Source organism: Aythya marila, assembly GCF_965140915.1.
Source record: "Aythya marila genome assembly, chromosome: 24".
Lineage (NCBI taxonomy): Eukaryota > Metazoa > Chordata > Aves > Anseriformes > Anatidae > Aythya > Aythya marila.
This window is the reverse complement of record NC_139065.1, coordinates 3,109,479-3,129,341: the sequence shown is the minus strand read 5'-3', so window position 1 is coordinate 3,129,341 and position 19,863 is coordinate 3,109,479. Positions and strand designations below refer to the sequence as shown.

Sequence of the window (19,863 nt, the reverse complement as noted above, 5' to 3'; positions counted from 1 at the left end):
TTATGTAAAATTCACGTTTTATGATTTGAAAGGAGCTCCCTGGAACTGTTCATTTAAAATCCTTTTGGTGCTAACGAAAGTGGTCCTGTTTTCTGTTGTTCAGGAAGAAGCAGGAAGTCTTGCTGTTGAGCTTTAATGTGACCGGAAACAATTGACAGATGAGATGCATGTTTTTTTGTTTTTTTTTTTTTTTTACTGCCACATGATTGCATTCAAATACAGTGTGATATTTCAGTGTCTGAAAGCAGTAAGCAAAGCAGCAATGATCAACAATAATGCTGATTCACAGTCCAACAGACGTTTAAAGAACAGCATACGTGATCAAACAAAGGCGTTATTTCAAAGAGGATTTGTAAGGCAAAGGTCTTTCCTGAGTGTAAAGATATTCCAAGTTCTCACGGTGATGTTCCCCTTTGAAAAGAAGATCTAAACTTCTAAAATTTTTCAGAGGTACTTCGTCAGGTACTTTTCAGAGAAGATGGAGGGAGAGGAGATGCAGGGGATAAACTAAAGTAACTTGAGCAGCTGTGAAGGACTTGAGTCTGGTTTTTGTCAGAGCAGTGGAGCAGTGTTGGCCTGTTGACACTGGAAAGCTCAGCAGCAGTCAGCGATTTAGCTCTTGACCAAACAAATTTAATTGCCATGAGGAAGAAGAAGCCCAGAAACTTTCTGCAGCTGCTGTGGCTCTGGGGTGCTTGTTAGAATGGTAGAATATCCCGAATTGAAAGGGACCCACAAGGATCATCGAGTCCAACTCCTAGCTCTGCACAGGACCAAAAATCGGACCCTGTGTCTGAGAGCAGTGTCCAAACAGTTGAACTCCAGAAGGCTCGGAGCCATGACTGTCACCATAGGGAGCCTGTTCCAGTGCCCGACTGCCCTCTTGCTGAAGAACCATTTCCTAACGTCCAGCCTCCCCTGGTGCAGCTCCTGCTGTTCCCTCAGTTCAGTGGTCACCAGAGAGAAAAGATCTTGTTTGAGGAGGGAGTGGGGTGCTGAGGCTGGGCCTGTGAGGAGCAGCCTGTCGTGCCCAGAGTGAATTGGGCAGGAAATTCAGTGGGTGAGCATCTTGCTGCTGACAGCCACGGGTCTCCTGGAGGAGTGGCAGCAGGCAGAGGAGGTGCTGGCACGCAGGTGAGTAACAGCAGAGGTGGTAACCCCGTACTAAGCTCTGCTGTCCACCAGTGACTGAGCTTCAGTCCTGTTTGACATCAGATCTTGTCTCAAGCAGGGGTAACAAAGCATTTCTTGTCTGTTGGCCACGTATTCTGTTTGGTGAAGCTCCTGGAAAGCAGCGGGTGACTGGAAGGAGAGGGAGTTCTTCATTTAACATGCAAATAACCCACAGTCCCTGTAGCTGCCTGGCAGGAGTTTCTCTCATGTGCTTCTGCCCCAATGTAAATCACCACCAAGGACATCTGCCCGTCGCGGAGCTGTGTTAGAGCTCTGTGATGTTGACTTCAAACAAATGCGTTTGGGAAAACTCCTGCCTCAGTTTCCCTTTTCTTTGCTGCTGAGCAGGTATGTTGGAACTGGCAGGTAAGTTCCAGTGCAAGAAAAGTGTGTTACAGCTGAGATAACAAAGCGAGTTCCTGTGACAGTGGAGCTTGGTCCGACCTGTGATTGCCTTTGGCCTGCAAGAAAGGAAAGGCTGGCTTTGAAGTGCTGGGGCTGCTGCTGTGGAGGGATTTTCCATTCAGGCATTGTGCAATGCATGAGTGTGTGAAGTGCCTGTGCAGAAGGAAGCTGATTCGGGACAGCGTGAGTATCGGAGTCATCTTTGTGGTGGGGCTAGGAATCAGTGAACGCAGCAACAAGGCCTTGGTAGTCACAGAGCGTGGTTCCTCTGGTAGAGGAACTCCTCCAGCAGCGCGTGGTGCAGGCCACAAATGGCTCTCAGCCCTGTAGCTCTGCCAGGAGGGGCAGCTGGGGGCGCAGCAGCAGGAAGCAGGAGGGGCAGGGTGTTTCCTGTGCCCAGCGGGCTTGTGGTTTGAAATTTGGGTATTGAAATGTGGATGGAGAAGCCTCACGGGAAGAGCTGCCCTGCGGTCTGTGAGGGGCAGGGGTGCTGCGAGGCTGTGCTCTGCCTGCCCGTGGGTGAGGTGAGGGGCTCCTGGCCAGACCTCAGCCCTGAATTTGGGGCTTTCCACCCCATGCCCCTCACACCCAGCCCTTGCAGGAACATCCTCCGTGCTCTCACATGAGTGGGGTGAGCTCCTTCCACTCCAGCTCACCCAAAGCCTCGTGCTCATCCCTCTGCCTCTCATCTGGGTCACCAGCTGCAGGTGATGCTGTGACAAAACTGATCCCCGCTGTGGCTCGGGGTGAGGATAACATCCCCTGGCGGTCAGCACGGGCCCCTACTGCGATGGCTGGAGCCCCGATGCTCTCCCTGGTGCGTGGGGCCCTGTTTTAGCTCTGCTTTGTTCCGCTCGGGCTCCTGAATAATGAAGGGCCGTAAGCTGATCCGGCACGGCGCTCGGGTTTCCACACGGAGGTCGGGGAGGCTCAGCCATCCCCACAGCCTCACCCTGCCCCTCTCCTTGCTGGGGTTTTCCTTGCCACTGGTCCAGCTCCGTGCCCCCAGCTGCTGCACGTGCAGATCCTCATAATTCAGCTGATAAAAGGTGGGAGAGCCCAGCCCCGTGCTGGTTGTGCCCGGACACCGCAACCTGCACCGTGGCCCCCCTTCTGCAGCACCTTTGGGATTCCCTGCCCAGTGCAAGGACAAGGATGGGGCCAGGCTGCGAGCGAGGGGACCTGCACCTGGCACAGCCCCAGGGCTGGGTCCGAGGCCCCGCTTCCTCCCACTGGGGCAGGAAGCACCGAGCCCCAGTTCCTTCCTGCGCTGGGCTCGGGGCCATGACAAGAACGGCCCCGCCGCCTCCTGCAGCTTGTGGCTGGGCAGCAATTCGCTGCCGGCCCCGCTGCAGCTCCCCGGGGCCTTTCAGCACGAGAACGGCCCCGTTCTGAGAAGCCAGGGCCGGCCTGAAGGTAGGAGAGGTCCTGGCTGGCGAGGGGATGAGGGAAACGGGATTGTGCTTTGGATAAACGAAGTGGGAGAGGAGCAGGGCCACCAGCATGCCGCCGTGTCAGGGGGTTGGGACGTGGCTCTGGGGGTGCTGCAGGTGGCTGGTGTTGAGCACCACGGGCACTAGGGCTGCCGGGGGTCCTGCACAGCTCCGGGGAAGCGGTGGGCCCCAAGCGGTGGATTCCCAAAGGAGTTTGGGGTGTGGGGGCCTGGTGAGAGCCCCGGGGGGGCTGCTCTCACCTGTGGCTGTGGGGTCGATGATGGAGAGGGCGGCTGGATGGGATGCAGGCGGTGTCCCTGTAGGATGCCTGATCCCGGGGGAGGCCGGGGCTGCCCTGACCCCTGCAGCAGGGCTGGGGGCCCTTCGCCCAGCCTGGCTGGTTCACCGAGCTCCTGGCACGGGGCCGAGGCCGCCCGTGGACGCTCCTCCTCTGCTGGAGGCAGGTGAGGGCTGGGGTGGGGCTTTGCAGAGCGAGAAACCAGAGCCCGGCCAGAGGAGCTGCGGACGGCGAGCCCGCACCCACAGCCCAGGTCCCCGCGTGCCCCGTAAGTCTGTGCCATCCCCGTGGGGTCGTCTGGAGCGGTGTTGGGGGCTGAGCCATCATCCTCGGGGCCTGCACGGGAAAGGGGTGCCTGGGGAGAGGGCAGGGGGCTGGAGCTTCCCCGTGCTGTTGGCTGCAGGGACCAGGTCGGACCCGAGCGTCCCCTTACCGAGCTGCCCTCGGAGACCCCTCGTGCTGCAGGGAGGTAGGAGGCCTGTATCGACCTAAAGCTTTGCCTCTTGGAGTTCTGGGGTGGAAAAATGCATCTCTTCCTCTCCTTCCTCCCCCTGGGCTGACCTTTGAGCAGGGAGACCCGTGGGGCACCGGGTAGGGCCCTTGGCTGCTTCCCAGGACCAGCAGCGCCCCGAGCAGCCGGGATTTGCCCTCGCGGGGCTCGGTGCCACCCCAATTTGTCACATCCCCCACTCATGTGAGCAGTGTTTTTGGCACTGGGTTAAACCATGCCCAGATCTGCCTTGGGGACCCCTCCAGGCAGCAATGAGTGGCGCTGAGCCCTGCCTCGTGCACCCAGCCCTCACCGCGTTGGGCAACACAGCCCTTTGCCCTGCCTCAGTTTCCCCAGTGCCACCTGGCACCGCCGAGCCCCGGCTGCTGCCACCCCCTGCGAGCAGCCCGACCTCTCCCAGCGCCACGGGTGGCAGCCGGGAGCATCCGGCCTTTGCTTGCAGCCTTTGTGGAGCGAGGCTGCGCGTTTCCTCCTCCTTGTTCCCCTCGGAGTCAAGGCCACTGCTGTCACCGAGCTGTCTCGGAGCCCGCTGGTCTCCTGACAAAGCGGAGGAACCACGACGTGCCCGTGGCACCACGGCGTTGTCCCCGCTTGCGCTGATCTCAGTGGGCTGTTGGAGGAGAAATGGAGAAGTGAAAGCAGGGAGTTCATCATTCATTCGTTACCTTCTGTCCTCTGCTAAGCCTGCAGAGCGGGGCAATGCCGGAGGCTCCAGGAGTGTGTGACCGGGGGGGGGGACCAACCGCAGGGACCCATCCCCTATGGGATCCCCTTTCCCTGCTCCCCACCACACCAAGCCGTGCTCGGGAGGCTCTGGGGTTGCTCGGCAGCGCCGTGTTTTCCACCCAGGACCCTTTGGCCTCACGCAGCATCAACGGGAACGGCCCCGTGCAGGGTCAGGTGCTGAGCCCTGATGTTCCCAACCCATCCCCTGGCTTTGGAGCTGTCCCACAGGGCAAAGAGAAGCCCGGGGGCATGGGGAAGAGCTGGCTGCGGGGCTGGCCTAGGGCAGGGAGCACCCCAAATCCCGCTGTGCTGTGCCCCCTGGGCCTTGGAAGAGGTTTCAAACGGCTCTGAGAGCTTTGAAGAAGCGGCGATAATCAGAGCGCAGCCATCGCGGCGTCTCCTTTGGCCCCTTCCCTGACACCCGCTGGGTTCAAGCCAGGTGAAGCAGCTCCTCTGCTCCCCTTTGGCTGGGACGGGGCTCGTTAAGGCTGCGATCAGCCAGCCCTACAGGGATGAGAAGATGAGGCTGACCCCGATAACGTGATGCCTCGGCTGATCCCAGCTGCCTCAGCTCAAAGGCCGAGGAGCCTGGGGCGTGAGCACCCTTCGGAGGCTCCGCTTCGTGGGAAACCGTGATGTAAGGAAGAGGCTGAGGAGGGGAAAAAAAAAAAAAGGGAAGAGCTTCCCCAGCCCAGCAGGAGCAGCCGCGGCCCCCCCCAGGAAGCAGGGCAGGCTCGGATGGCAGCTCGGTGTGTTGTAGTCGCTGATCTCCAAGCAGCACTCCCAGGTGAGGTCAGCAAGGATGGCTGCTGGCTCATTAGGATGTTAACACCCCCCACCGAAGGATTTTGGGGCCAAAATCTTTTTTTTTTTTCTCTCCAAATAGTTCGGAGGGGCCCGAACTCCAGGGCAGGGCTGTTGGACCGGAGGTGCTGCGCCGGCCGCTGCCGTCTGGAGAGCGTGGGTGTGCTGGGAGCATCCCACATCCATGCTTTGAGCAAGGCTTCGCCTCCCCCTGGGAGCTGCTGACTTTTTGTAGAAGTCCTGGGTGAAGCCTGGCAGCTCCCGGCTTTTTTCCTGTGCTGCCTGGGAGGGCTTTTCCTCGGCGGCTCCGTGTTGAAAGGCGCTTTCACCAGACACTGCGAGCGGTTTGGATGCGCGCGCTGCGTCTGCCCCGCGGCGCTGGGCACTCGCTCTCCGCTTTCCCCTGTTCCAGGGCAGCCCCAGCATTTAGAATGGAAAAACCCCAGATAAACACAGGAGCCTTTTAGCCTCCTGCCACGCCTCTGCTGCGAGGGAGAATATCTTAAGGGCAATGTGAGCTCCTTGAAGGTGACTTTTCCCCACCACCACCACCCCAGGGGCAGCTTTCTTGTCATTCCAAGCACGGGACGTGGCTGGGCAGGGGTAGGGGTGGCTGCTGGCAGCTGCCTGGGATCGGAGGTGATGGCACAGGTCCTGCCTGCTCGGTGCAGGACGGAGGCAGGAGCAGGGGCTGGGGGCACTGCCTCGTCCCTGCGGTGCCTGTCCTGGGGTTGTGCTGTGCTCTCATCTGCCTTTTCCTCCCCCAGGCCTCAGCGGGCTGGCCCGGTGCTATGAGATGCTCCCCGAAGCGCTGCCTCACGGCTGCGCTCACAGCCTTCGTCCTCCTCCTCCTCTTCCTCCTCCTGCACAGGGGCAGCTGGCAGGAGCAGGAGCCCCTCGAGGTGAGTCCTGCACCAGTGTCATCCCACTGGAGGGGGGAACTGGGATGTGCTCCAGTGCACAGTCCCTGCCCCGTATGGATCCTCACGGCTGGTTCTGCTCCCTCCCTTGTCCCGTGGCATCCCCAGCTCTGCCTTCTCCCCTCCCTGGTGTTGCTCTGTACGCTTGGGGCTGCCCCGGAGCAGGATTTGGGAGGGCAGGATTTGGGGGCTCCCCCCACCTCGCGTGCATGCAGCCGTCAGCACCCCGGGCTCTCAGCTGACCTCCTGTGGCTCCCATCCAGGTGGAGTTTAGGGACCTACCCCCAGACACCACCCTGCAGATGCTGAAGCCAGAAGGGGCCCTGAACATCCTCCAGGACCTGGACAACCTCTCTGCGCCCCACAACGTCTCCTACCACCTCCTCGCTGGCTCCCTGCCACCCCGCAAAAGTGAGTGGCTCTGGGACCCTGGGTTGGGCAGGGCTCTGGGGTTGTGCTCCCTCAGCAGGAGGTGGGGCTGGGTGACTGGGGCAACCCCAGGGTGGGAGATGCACATCGAGCTCTTGGACGGCTACGCAAAAAGCAATTCACGTGCCCTGGGGAGGAGCTCAGGGCAGCCCCGGGCACATTTGTGCCAAAACCAGTGACCCAGCACGGAGTCACAGAACGGTTTGGGTTGGAAGGGACCTTAAAGATCGTCTAATCCCAACCCCTGCCATGGGTGGGGACACCTCCCACTGGATCAGGTCACGCAAAGCCCCATCCAGCCTGGCCCTGAGCACCTCCAAGCACGAGGCATCCACGGCTTCTCTGGGCAGACACGCGCTGTGCTGTACAGAAAGGGAATGAGAGAAGTTGCAGCAAATATGAAATCTGAACAAAAACCACAAGTTGCCCACAGGGAAGGCACAGAATTGCCTCATCCCCCTGTGTTTCATCGTCATGAGGTTCAGAATGGGGTAGAGACATTGCTCCCAGGACATGTAGCTGTACCATGATGCCATCCCAGACCCGCAAACTGTATCTGCCCTTTCTTCCCCATGTTTTGTGTTTTTAAGGTGTCTTTTTCCTGGATATTTCCTCTTCGGAGGAGCCCCTGACTGCTCATCCTGGCCTCTCCCTGCCCTTTGGTACACTTTTTGGTACCTCCTGAGATGCTGGTGGCTTCAGGAAGGACCCTGAAGGCCTCGGACATGAGGCCATGAATAGGACTGTGTGGGCTGGCTGTGAGGAGAGCTGGAACCCCCTTTTTCATGGCTTGCAGGGAAAAAATCTCCCCGGGTTGCATCCTGGGTCTCCCCCTCAGCCTGCTGATGCCTTTTTGTTTTTTTCCTTGCAGAGTTCTTGACGGTGGGGCTGTCGTCAGTGCGGCGGCCACGCGGCTACTACCTCCCGGCCACGCTCACGTCCCTCTTCAAGCAGTCGACAAAGGAGGAGCTGCAGGAGATGGTGGTGGTGGTGCACCTGGCTGACACGGACCCTGGCTGGAACGCCCGGGTGGCCGCCGACATCACCCGCAAGTTTGCTCACCGCATCCTCCTGGGCCAGCTCCTGCTGATCCACGCTCCCCAGGAGTTTTACCCGACCCTGGAGGGCCTCAAGAGAAACTACAACGACCCGGAGGAGCGGGTGAAGTTCAGGTCCAAACAGAACGTGGATTACGCCTTCCTCCTGGCCTTCGCCGCCAACCTTTCCTCCTACTACTTGATGATCGAGGACGACGTGTGGTCTGCCAAGTCCTTCTTCACGGCCATCCGAAAGGCGGTGGCCTCGCAGGAAGGCACAACCTGGGCCACCCTTGAGTTCTCCAAGCTGGGCTACATCGGTAAGCTCTACCGCTCCAGTGACCTTCCTCGCCTGGCTCGCTTCCTCCTCCTCTTCTACCAGGAGATGCCCTGTGACTGGCTGCTGGTCTACTTTCGCCTCCTGCTCACCCAGAAGGACGTCATCCGCTTCAAACCCTCCCTCTTCCAGCACATGGGCCTCTACTCCTCCTTCCAGGGCACCGTCAACCGGCTGGAGGACGACGAGTTCGAGGCCGATGCCATGGACCTCCCGGACAACCCTCCCGCAGCCTTGTTCACCAGCATGACCGTCTTTGAGAACTACGAGCCCCTCAAGGCTTACAGCGCCTCAGGGGGGTACTTTTGGGGGAAAAACCCAGAAGATGGCAGCACCTTCTGCATCGTCTTCCACCAGCCAGCCCGCATCACCCGTGTGCGGGTGCGGACGGGCTCTGATGAGCGCCAGGGGGATTTCTTGCGCGCGGGGGTGCTGGAGCTGGGCTGGAGGCGACGGGCTGATGGCCGGGACTGCTCTGCCTACATCACCGTGGGCACCTTCGAGAAGGGGCTCTTCGAGCGCAGGGGGCTGGAGAAGGGAGCGCCCGGCCCCGTGGAGTGCGTGCGGATCCGGGTGACCAAGGGCCAGAGCGAGTGGCTCATCATCCAGAGCATCGACATCTGGACGGGGGCAGAGAGCTGACCGCGGGGTGCTGGAGTGGTTGGGTTTTTGCACTAACGAGGAGCTTTTATTTTTTTCTCAGACCCTTTTCAGATGGGGAATTAAATTATTCAGTCCCGCCGGTCCTGCCTGCTGTCTCCAGAGGGATGGCGGGGCAGCAAGGAGGTGGATGGGGTCAGCCAGGGGGATGCTGCAGCAAGCGGTGCCCAGCCGAGGTGGTTGGGTTCTGCTGTGGGGCTGCAGCCCCGATTTGTAGGGGGCAGTGATCTACAGCTCAATCTGCGTGCCCAGACAGAGCTACCAGCTTCCCTGCTTAGAGCAGGGCGCTGTTTCCTTCACCTCCGGGTGTGTCCTTCGTGGCACCTCCTTTTCCCTGGGGCCCCCTCGCCCCAAACTTCCCCCCTGGGATCCCAGAGCCCTCTAACGCTGCAATGTCCCCGTGGCTTCCCTGGGTGGGAAGTGGAAAACATTTCCTCCTGGGCATGATGGTGCATGGGACAGGGCTAACTGGCTAATTAATCAACTTATCAGACTAATTAGCCAGGCAGCAGCATTTTTTGCAACCTCTCTGTATCACACCATCCCCACCTTAGCTGTCAAACCCATCGCTTCCCAATTTCTAACCTGTTTTCCTCATCCCGTTCCCAAACTGTTCTAAGGCCAGAGGGCAAGGGAAGGAGTTGGGGTGCTGCTGCTCCCTGAACCTCAGGAGCAGGGAGCCGGGAGCCTGGGTGCTGGCAGCAGGACCCCTGCCCCTGGGGGCTGCTGATCTCTGCTGCTTCGGAGGGGCACCGGCCACCAGATGGACCCATCGGCCCGGTGCAGTCCTTCCACGCCACCCAGGGCAGCTCCCACCTCAAAACCTGTGCTCGGGCCCTTCAGGCAGCTCTGCCCTCTCCCTGCAGCACAGCTGACAGGGAGAACATGCTGTGTCCGTGAGGGATTTGCCCCAAGAGGGAAGGACAGGGGGAAAAAGGTTACAGAACATGCGACCTCGGTATAATTCAAAGCCCTGGGTATGTTTTTAGGCGAGCATGGTGCTAAAGGGCAGCTGGGGTAAATGTAGACTGCCAGAGCAAAGCCCCCACAGAGCTTCTGTTTGGATTTTTTCTGGCTGTATCAAAAGCTGCTGGCTGTAGTGTGCAGGGCAGTGTGACCAGCATCTCTCCGGGGTAGGCTTTTAGCAGCAATTGCTCAGTTTTCAATGAACACGGAGGAATTGTAATCTGCTTGAGAGCCCGGCTGCAAGCACAGCCCGGCGTGAAGCAGTTCCAAGTTCCAGGAGCTGCTCGAGCTCAGCCCTCCCCCACCACAAAGCCCCCGAGTGCTGTAACTGCAGCCTCACGGTCCTACAGCAGCTTCTCCCTGAAAAAAGCCAGCGAGGGAATAGGTCTTTTTCCGCGTTTAATGTAGAGATGCTACATGATAAACTTCAGCTCCTTCCTGATGTTACACATGTTCTCACTGGGATACACGCTGCAGAATCACCTCATTTTCCTCCACCAGCAGCAGTAGTTCAGAGGTCGCTGAGAATTCTGAGGAGCGTAAGCGTGACCTGGCCAGGGGCACGAGACCCAGGCAGGCAGAGCTCCAGCGAAGCCTTTGCCTCGGTTCTCTTGGACACAAATGCCCCCGATGCGCTGTGTGAGTAGCAAGGATTACAAATGTGGGTACAATCAAAAAACTTTCTCCCCAGTGTATTTTTATCCACTGCTAGGGGAGGAAAACAGAAAGATAAATCCGCATTTTTACCTGGTGGTCCTTTACTCGTTAATGTAAATTAATGTTCTGCACAGAAACAAACTGCAATGTTGGTTATGCTGGTGTAAGCCTGGAGAAACTCCACTGACCAGAGTGGAAATCCACCCGGGTTACACCAGAGTAAGTCCAAGCAGCAGCTGAGGACTGGCAGGGACCCGCTCCTCGTCCTCCCAGTGCAACGCTCGTGTCTCAGCACAACACCCAATATCAGCAGTGCCAACTAGAGAGGGAGGTGGCTTCTTTATCCCGGAGCAGCACCACGTAATTTCTTCCACATAAATGATCCCGTTAGTATCCCAGGAACACTAAGCCAGCTCCCAGCACTCCACAAGACCCCTGGTCTCTAAGGCGGGGCGTGGGCTGATGGAGGCTGTGGCTGGAGCTGCAGCCCCCGCACAGACCAGTGCGTGAACCGGAGCGGCAGCGCTGCGCACGGCCGTCCTCATGCAGCCACGGGCCAGCAGGCAGCGCAGGTCTCAGCTGAGCTAAGGTTAAGGAGCCTCTGAGGCTCCTTACGTAAAGGGCAAGGGGACAAAACCAGGGGCAAGCACTTTGGCCTGCTCGTCTCTAAAAAGAGGGTAAATCGGAGAGGGTGAGAGCTCTCAGTCCAGCACCAGGGCTGTCCTGAGGGATGGCTCGCTGTCTGTCTCGTCCAGCTGAGCTACCCTGCCTCTCAGGAAGCGGTGCCACACGTCTGCTCCTCTAGCTCAGCATCTTGTGGCGGTCGAAAACCGTCTTCCTCTGCTCCTGCACCTGGCGCTTCCAGCGCTGCTGGGCTCCCTCCACCCTCTCCAGCACCGTGTTGGCTCTGGCCCCGGACGGGGTGGGGGCTGCAGCCAAGGAATGAGCGTCCTACAAGGGAAAGAAACAGTGAAAAAGGTCAGCAATGTCAGAAGGCCCCTTGGGTAAGCATCCATCGTGGCACAAAAACACCAAGGCAATCCTGAGACCTATCCCAAGGAGTTCACAGTCTGGAGTGCTAGAGTAAGATAAAGCTCCCCAGATATCAGGCATCTACAGCATACACCTAGATCTAAATATGAGTTGTTCCTTTGGAGCAGCGGAGCAAAAGCATGCTGTTAGGATACAATTCATCTCCTCCTGCAGGACCTCCTTTTTTCAGCAGGGGAAGGCAATGGCTAAACTGTGCACTCAGAGCAGCTACTCCTCACTCACATCGGAGTAGGAAACAGCTTGAGCAGACAGTTTATACTTATAACAAAGTATAAACACGGCAGCCTGATCCAGCAGAGTACCTTCAAACACAGCAGCTTCCCTCAAACTATGACTGAGCTCATTGCAGCTGCTGGGGCTGATCCCACACGGGACCAGAGGGAGCAAAGCCTGAGGCCAGGCTGTCTCCCCGCCTGCCGTTCTCTTCTTCCATCCCACCACCCCGGCTCCACCATGAGCAGCCACGCACTGCATGTGCCAGCAGCACAGCCTCACCTCGTTCTCCTCCTCATTGTGCAGGGGCTGGGTGTAAGCATCTGGCTTGCGGATCAGAGGGTCCACCAGCACAAGGAAAGCCATGTACAGCAGCAGCGCCCCAACCACGGACAAGTAAATGATTATGATCACCTGCAGTTAAGGACAGCGCAGTGAAAAGGGATCAGTTGTACAGATAAGAAGCACCACAGAGGCCAGGAACAGCTACCCCTGATGTTTGATCTCTTCCCTCATTCTCACTTTGCTCACTAGAATGACCTATGACCTTGTCTGGATCATCACCCTTCCTGCAAGAAGGAAGACAATTACAAGCCATGCTGATTTCCCTGCGTTGTGTCCATTACAGACATGCTGCACGTGAAAGGAGACCAACAGGATGGGCACCCAGTCCGAGCTGTGCTGCCACATCCTCACAAGGAGACCGGGCTCCCATTTGCCTCCTCCTCGCTGCCAGAAGTGTTCCCGACTCAGACACGGTGCCCTCAGCACTACCACGGGGTGTCAGCTGTGACAGCTTTGTTGTCCCTTGCTGGGCTCCTCTCCAGCACCCACCCAGCTGTGCCCGGGACTGCGTGGTGTCACAGGGAGCAGTTACCTTGATGGTGGTGGTGCTGCGCTCCTCATACTTGCATTCACACAGCAGGCAGTACGCCTCCACGTCGTTCCCGGGCACTGGCATGGGCTCCACAACATGCAGGCAGTTGCTGCAACACAAGGAAACTGAGACCAGCAACAGGACAAGGTGAACCCGGTGCTCTGGGGAAGGATACTGGGGTCACTTTGTCCCAGCTTTCCCATCTGGCTGATAACGCTGCCTGGAGTTCCCTCACAGCCAGTCCAAGGTTCCTGGGACGGATTGCCACAGCACCTTCTGCAGGGTGAAAGTCCAGGTGAAAGGGACTGGAGGGTAAAATCTCCATCTGCTGAGAGCCATGGCCTGAGAAACCATGCCTCCCACGTTCCCAAATCTCTTCAAAACATGCCCCTCACCCAGGCTGAGCATCACCTACTGGAACAGCTCCATCCACAAACACACAGGCAGCAAATTTCTCCCCCAGCACTGGCTGGAAACTCCGGAGCGTTTCACGGAGCAACCCCTCAGGCTTCAACGTGCAACTCACCAGTCCTTCTGCGACACATTCTTGTTGTAGATGTGCCCACTGATGTTCCGGTACGGGGGACAGATGCACTTGCAGCGGATGTCCTCCGAGCTCTGCAGAAGCACGAGGAGACAGCGTTAGTGAGTGAACAGATGGGAACAGTTCTGGGCTGTGGGAAAAGACAGAACATTCTCTGAGAGAGATGACTTCGTGCCACATCCCTGATTTCTGCTCTGCTTCTTTCACATCAGTAGCTTTGAAATCTTAAAACGTCTTGAGCACCTCTGCTCCAGAGACCAGGTGGTCTTCAAATTTTAAAATGCAAACTCCAAAACATGACATAAGGCAGGGCAGAGGCCACTGTAATATCTAAAGCTGTGAATGGACATGACAAATCCATACACATCACTGACCTCTTACAGCACTTCTTACCTTTGCAAATTTTCATAAAAAAACACTTGTTTCTCTTCCATTTTTGTGCCTGTTTTACTACACCCAGTGCTTGTGTCAGAAGCTGTTCACTCACCTTGCTGGCGTGTGCTGGAGGAGAAAGGACGCAGCTCAGCAGTGCGACCAGCAGCACGGAGCTTGCACATTTCCAGGTGCACTGGGCAAACATTGTGCAAACCTGAGGAAATAAAAACTCACATCCAGGATAAGGGATCTTGGCATTCAGTGCAGCCAGAACACGTTACTTTGAGCTTTCCCTTTTGACCCACTTATCTCTGTTTTAACCAAGAAGTAGGGGTTTATCTCTGTATCTAAAGAGCTTCCGCCACCTGTTGCCATCCACCCCAACTACCTTCTGCAACAAAATATTACTGACTTGCTGACCATTTCACCCCCACAACTTCACACAACCTCCTGTATCACCCGCAGACCAAGGGTAAGCTAAAGAACTACACTGGGGCCTCACTGCTGAACTGCCCAATAAACGTAAATCATTCACCTTCCGATACCAGCGTTTTGCCTCTGCATGGCTCAACATATTTTCCTCTCTTGCAAGCCATGCCAGGAGTTCCTTTACCTCAGGAAAGCGAAGTCCTATTTTAGTTTTGTTTGGAGTAATTTTGAGTTGTTAAGTCATGCTACAAAGGCACAGATAACGTTTTTATAGAGGTGTGTGTTTGCACAAATCCAAAGGAGTACGAGTTCATTGCTGCAAAAAGCAAAGTTAGCCTCTGAGGGATGCCAAGGCTGACATTCACCTTTGCAACACTGGCGTGCCTGGAACCGAGAGGCACTGCAGGCCTCGTGGTACCGCCTCGGGGAGGGCTCTGAAAAGCCACTTCAGTTTTCATCAAGGAAGATAATTTACAGCTCATCAGCTCCATGCAGCTCACGTTAATCCCCCAGCCAGCTCCAGGAACTTGTATTTTGTGATCTCACACAAGTCCATTGTTAGTATTTTCACCTCTGTAGTGTTGCATCACCATTTGCTTTATCTTGTTTCAATACACTATAAATTCAGGTACCTAGTTCCCATTTGATTTTATGGACTATGAACACCAAGTTCCTCTCGCCTTTATCTAAACAGAACACCAGCCACTCACTATCTAACAAGCTGATCTGCCAAAATCCATCAAAACACATTCCGATCTTGTGAGTTTATCACAGGCCTTGTTAACGCTTTGCAACCCACTTAGCAGGAACCTCCTCAAACCACGGCTCTTTGGAGACATCCTGATTTTAAGCTCTTCATCAGAAACACCGGCTGAGGTATGACAGCCTTGGGTTGCAGTCTGCATTCCCCATTGTACTCCAGTGCTTTTGAACTGCTACCCATTTGGATTTGTAATGCAACAATGGTTTAAGCTCATTTAAGTTCAGATCATCGGAACAACCCCAAACCGTTATTTTTAATACAAGCAGGGGAAAACATGTGATTTATTACACGATGTTTACCAGGAACAAAATAAAAGCTTGGAAGGACGCCTAGACACCGAGTCTAGCCATCATGAACTGTAAAGCACTGGGGACAATTCACACGTCTTTATTCCCCAGACTGATGGAACCCGTCCAAAGGGGGCACTGGCCCAGCTGCCATAAAGGTTTATTATATCCCCTGCATAAAAAAGGGGGCAAGGAGGGCAGGCAGCTGGAATGGCTGAGCAAGGACCTGTAGGTCAGACTGGGGTGCAAGAAGGAAACACCCAGGCAGTGGACAAGGCGTTGGCTTGAAGGTCGCACCCAGAGAGTGGTGGTCAATGGTTCTACATCCAGGAGGAGGCTGGTGATGAGTGGTATCCTTGAAGGGTCTGTCCTGGGACAGGTACTGTTTAGTATCTGTATCAGTGATGTAGTGGGATCAAGAGCACCCTCAGCAAATTTGCAGATGACACCAAGCTGAGTGGTGCAGTCCATACACCAGAAGGAAGGGATGCCATCCAAAGGGACCTGGGCAGACTGGAGGAGTGGGCCCACGTGAACCCGATGAGGTTCAACAAGTCCAGGTGCAAGGTGCTGCACTTGGGCTGGGGCAATCCCGGACATGAGGACCGGCTGGGAGAAGAACTCACTGGGAGCAGCCCTGGGGAGAAGGACTTGGGGTTCAGGTGGGTGAAAAGCTCAACATGAACCAGCAGTGAGCTTGCAGCCTGGAAGGCCAACTGCATCCTGGGCTGCATCACCACAGGAGCGGAGGAGGGAGGGGATGGTCCCTCTCTGCACTGCCCTGGTGAGGTCCCACTTTTAGCCCTGTGTCCAGGTCTGGGCCCCCCAGCACCAGAAGGATGTGGGGCTGTTCGAGTGGCTCAAGAGGAGGGCCACAAAGATGATCAAGGGGCCGGAGCAGCTGTCCTACAAGGAAGGACAGAGCTGGGGCTGTTCAGCACACAGAAGAGAAGTCACTGGGATGACCTCATTGTGGTTTTCAGTACATAGAGGGGGCTTGTAAAAGGGATGGAGAGCACCTTTTGCTCCATCAGAGAATGACAGGACAAGAGGGGACGGTTTTAACCAAAAAGAGGGGGGATTTCAATTAGAGGTTAGGAGGAAGTTCTTCACCCAGAGGGTGCTGAGGCACTGAACAGGTTCCCAGGGAGGTTCTGGATGCCCCATCCTTGGAGGTGTTCAAGACAACATTGGGTGAGGCCCTGGGCAGCCAGATCCATGGCACGGGATTGGAACCGGGTGATGTGAGGTCCCTTCCAACCCAACCCAACCCAACCCAACCCAACCCATCCCATGCCTCTACAAAATGCCTCATTTTCCATAAAAAAGCACCTGAGTCCCGACCAACACCCCACAGCAACGCCAACAACAGCGGGGAAGAGGGATGGGGCTGAAGGCTCTGACAGTGACCGAGCAGCAGCTCCTCACCACCACCACCACCACCACCACATCTCCTCACTACCCCCTCCACCACCTCCTCCCCTCACCAGAGCCCCTCGGACCCGACCCCTCCCCGTCTCGCCGGGCTCCCCGTGCCCGGGGCTCCCCTCAGCTCCCTGCCCCGGCCGCTCGGCCATGGCTGCGGGTCCCCACAGCCGCTAAAGGGGGCGAGAGACCGCGGGTCGCCCGGATATGGCAGCCCCAGCGGGGCCCGTGACGGGAACGGGACGGACACAGCCCACCCCCCCCCTCAGCCGCCCACCCCCCACTGCCGCCGGCCCCTACCTGGCGCACGACGCCGGCGTCCCCCGCCCTCGCAAGCCCCGCCCCCGTCCCCGTCCGCGCACGCCCATTGGTTCCAGCGTGACGGGCAGCCCCTGAGGCCAATCAGAATGCAGAACGGCCCGCCGGGGCTTGAGGGGGGATCGGGCGCTCTGCCGCCGGGCCCTCAGAGCCGGGGGGGCGCGGGGCTGGGCGTGGTGTCCCCGGTACCCTCTGCCCTTTCCCTGCTTTTGCAGTGTTCACACCAAAATGTTGCTCAGAAATGTGAAAAGCTGGGCTGCAGCACGGCCCTAGTATCTGGATTTGGCCGCTGTAGCGGTGTAAATTACGTTTAGGGTCCCCGAGGTCCGCAGTCCCACAGCCCAGTGAGTTGGATTTAATCCCGACCAAAGCTGCGTTTAAAACACAGACCCGCTTCTGCTCCTTCGTTATGCTACGGAGGATGTGCCTTTTCCCCAAAGATCACGGGGCCTTGTGGTTGTTCAAAGGGGATGTTTCAGTGACCCGGCTGCTGGGGGCTCTTGTTGTGCCCCCTTTTCTGTGGCAAACCAACCTTGGGGTTTGCAAATAACACAGGCTCACAGGTGGCTTTGCCCAGCCCTGCAAACACCCCACTATGCACCCAGGTATGGGAATTACCCATATAAAAGCATATTCTCAGCCCATGGCTATAACGTGCAAGATGCTGCCCTCAGCATGGCCGCGTTCCCTGTACACGTTATAGGGTCACGGCCTCTGCCAGCTGGACTGATCCCAGTAAATACCCCCTGAGAATAAGCCTGGGTGTTGGATGCACAAGGTACTTCTAATCCTTTCCTCCTCCTCCAGTGCTGCCAAAGGGAAGAATCCCAGTAGTGCTAACTCGCTGCTCTCGCTTCTGAGCAGAACCTTTGGCCTGGCTGCAGGGTGCTGCCGGCGTTGGGAAATAGTTGAGTTTTTACAGGCTTAAAGGCCAGAGGACCACAAGGCTTTCATGTTACTAACTTTCCCAGTGAAATGGATAAGGACTTATTTTTATCTTCTCTGATCTCTCTGTTGTCACAGCACTCTCCTCTTTGTTCTTCTGCAGCATAAAGATAGATATCAGTGCTTCTTGTGGGGCTGGAGTAAGCTGGATGGGCACTTGAAGAAAGCAGCTTAACCTCGTGACAAGATGCTGAGCAGTCCTGCTGGAGAAAGTAAAGAAATGACCCAGGCAGCTGAGACACTCGTCCTAGGGAGTGCCTCAAAGACAGGCCCACCAAATATGAGTTTGAAAGTTACATTTATTTCAGTTTCAGGTCCCTTGTTCAGGAGGCTGGTTTCCTCTGTGTGCCTGGGCTTGTATTCCATGGTGCAAGGGAGATGTTTCCTTTGTAGTGATGAAGGGTTCTCAAACACATCCATCCAGGAGACTCTTTCCCATTCCTTTCCTTGCTGACTTTCCTCCTGCAGCCTTCTTGTCTGCCTCAGGAAGCTCAGACACAGTGGGCTCAGTTCTCTTCTGTATGTCATCCCTGTCACTGTGTTTAAGGCCCAGCAGCAGAAGAAAAAGAGAGCATTTGGCTGTGGGCAGCGGGATTTGCTGCTTTATGTCTCCCAACGCACTGTGCTTAGCCTTGTCCTCACTCATAAGTACAGCACTATACAGAGCCAAGAGCTGTGGTCACGTTTCATTGATTTCTCAGTGCGTTGAATGCAGGACAGTGGTGGGTCCTCAACTCCTAGAGAGCTCACCATGAATTCTGAGTAACTTGGGTTGACGTTAGCCACTCAAACTGCAGAGATCTGTGACTTTTACAGTGGTCTGGCAGGAGGCTTCGCTGTAATTGGGAAAGTGTAGGATTAGCAATGACTGTGGGACTGTACATTCCCAATTTCTGCCTGACACTTGAGCAGCAGACAGGTGAGAGGTGGCTTGGAGGAGCTTTCCATATGTGGTGTTCTGGGAACAGAGGCCAAACGTGGTTTATCTGGCACTGAGGGAGAGAGAATCAGAGATCAGCAGACAAAACAAAGCAACAGGTATGTAAAAGAAGGGTAACACATCAGACTTGGCCTCAAATGCCCTGAGCTCTCCTCTGACTGAGGTAATTAGTCCTTACTGGTATTCGTGGTGTCAGCTTTGAAAAGACAGGTGGCATTTTTGTTAACGTGGCCTGCAGCTGAGGACACACTATAGCAGCTTGTCCTTGCTCTTTCTGGAAATGGGTGTTAGTGACTGCACTGTAAACCTTTTTCCGGAATGATGATGGGAGTCTAATCAGGTGCCAGATATCTAAAGGGCAATTTAATTTAGATTGTAAACCAACAGATTTACTTGTAAATATCCTGGAGATACATCCTACCATTACAAAGAGCATCCTGTAATTCAGGGGGAAGACACTTGATTTGCAATAAAATGATTGTTTTATTTATTTGTGTTAAGCACAAAATGAAATTTGTTCTAAAAATGTTTTCATAATTGTAAACTGACAAAAGAGATGCAATGGGCACTGGGCGGCTTCATTGAACTCTCTTTCTTGCTCTGAGTAATTGGTTAGACCAAGGAATGGCAATTCTTTTTTTTCTTTTTGCTGTTAACTCCCTTGCAACTCCAGGAATGTTCATTTTGGTGATGTGCCTCAGTTTTCTCCTGGACAAAATGTCCAGCATACATCTAGATAAAAATGCAATGTGATGGGTGAGCAATCGGCTGATGGGTTGGGCTCAGGGGGGTGACATCAGGCTGGTGACCTTTGGGGTTCCCCAGGGCTTCTTTCTGGGGCTGGTTCTCTCCAATGTTTTCAAAAATGGTCTGCATGCAGGACTCAATTGCATACTAAGGAAGTTTGCAGATGATACTAAACTGGGGGGAGCTGCTGACTCCCTCGAGGCTGGAGAGTAGACCTAATCCGCTGCTGTTTCTGCAGCTTTGGTACCAGCTGTAGAGAAGTGCATGTATTTATGATCGATTGTGGTGACACATTAGTCACATTATGTCATTGCCAGTCAGCCCAGCTGTGCTGAAATTAACCCAAACCACTGTATTTCCAGCTGTTCTTCTGGGTGACTCCTACCCGTGAGGGATTGCCTGTAGTGCGGGATTTCCCTCTACGTGATTTTTTTTTGGGTCAGGCTGCTCCCCAGAAGGCAGTGACGCTTTTGTTAGAAAATATTCCATCCTGTCTAAATTAATCTTTTTGTTGCTAATTTTGGAGGTAATCAGATAGCGTGGCAGGCAGCGCTCTCATCGCATATATTGGTTGTATTAAAAATAGGATTT

General features: G+C 55.7%; 2 protein-coding genes across 10 annotated transcripts; one reads left to right on the top strand and one right to left on the bottom strand.

The window, feature by feature from the left end:
* The first annotated feature begins 44 nt into the window (after window positions 1–44).
* Window positions 45–8,847, top strand: LOC309887189 (alpha-1,6-mannosyl-glycoprotein 4-beta-N-acetylglucosaminyltransferase-like). Of its 9 annotated transcripts, none has more exons than XM_082778714.1 (5): window positions 45–1,134; window positions 1,232–1,521; window positions 6,118–6,252; window positions 6,534–6,681; window positions 7,571–8,847. In XM_082778714.1, exons 3-5 carry the CDS (start codon window positions 6,142–6,144, stop codon window positions 8,713–8,715), a joined length of 1,404 nt encoding a protein of 467 aa, XP_082634840.1. In that variant the 5' UTR covers window positions 45–1,134; window positions 1,232–1,521; window positions 6,118–6,141; the 3' UTR covers window positions 8,716–8,847. The 9 variants fall into 9 exon arrangements, with proteins under 9 accessions (XP_082634840.1, XP_082634837.1, XP_082634838.1 ...); XM_082778711.1 differs by having other exon boundaries at window positions 1,232–1,761; XM_082778712.1 differs by having other exon boundaries at window positions 1,216–1,761.
* A 1,633-nt stretch (window positions 8,848–10,480) lies between these two features.
* TMEM9 (transmembrane protein 9) lies at window positions 10,481–16,645 on the bottom strand. The gene is made up of 6 exons (XM_082778251.1): window positions 16,623–16,645; window positions 13,531–13,632; window positions 13,026–13,117; window positions 12,500–12,608; window positions 11,905–12,036; window positions 10,481–11,307 (listed from the first exon to the last, which is right to left on the bottom strand). Exons 2-6 carry the CDS (start codon window positions 13,621–13,623, stop codon window positions 11,158–11,160), a joined length of 576 nt encoding a protein of 191 aa, XP_082634377.1. The 5' UTR covers window positions 13,624–13,632; window positions 16,623–16,645; the 3' UTR covers window positions 10,481–11,157.
* Window positions 16,646–19,863: the final 3,218 nt, after the last annotated feature.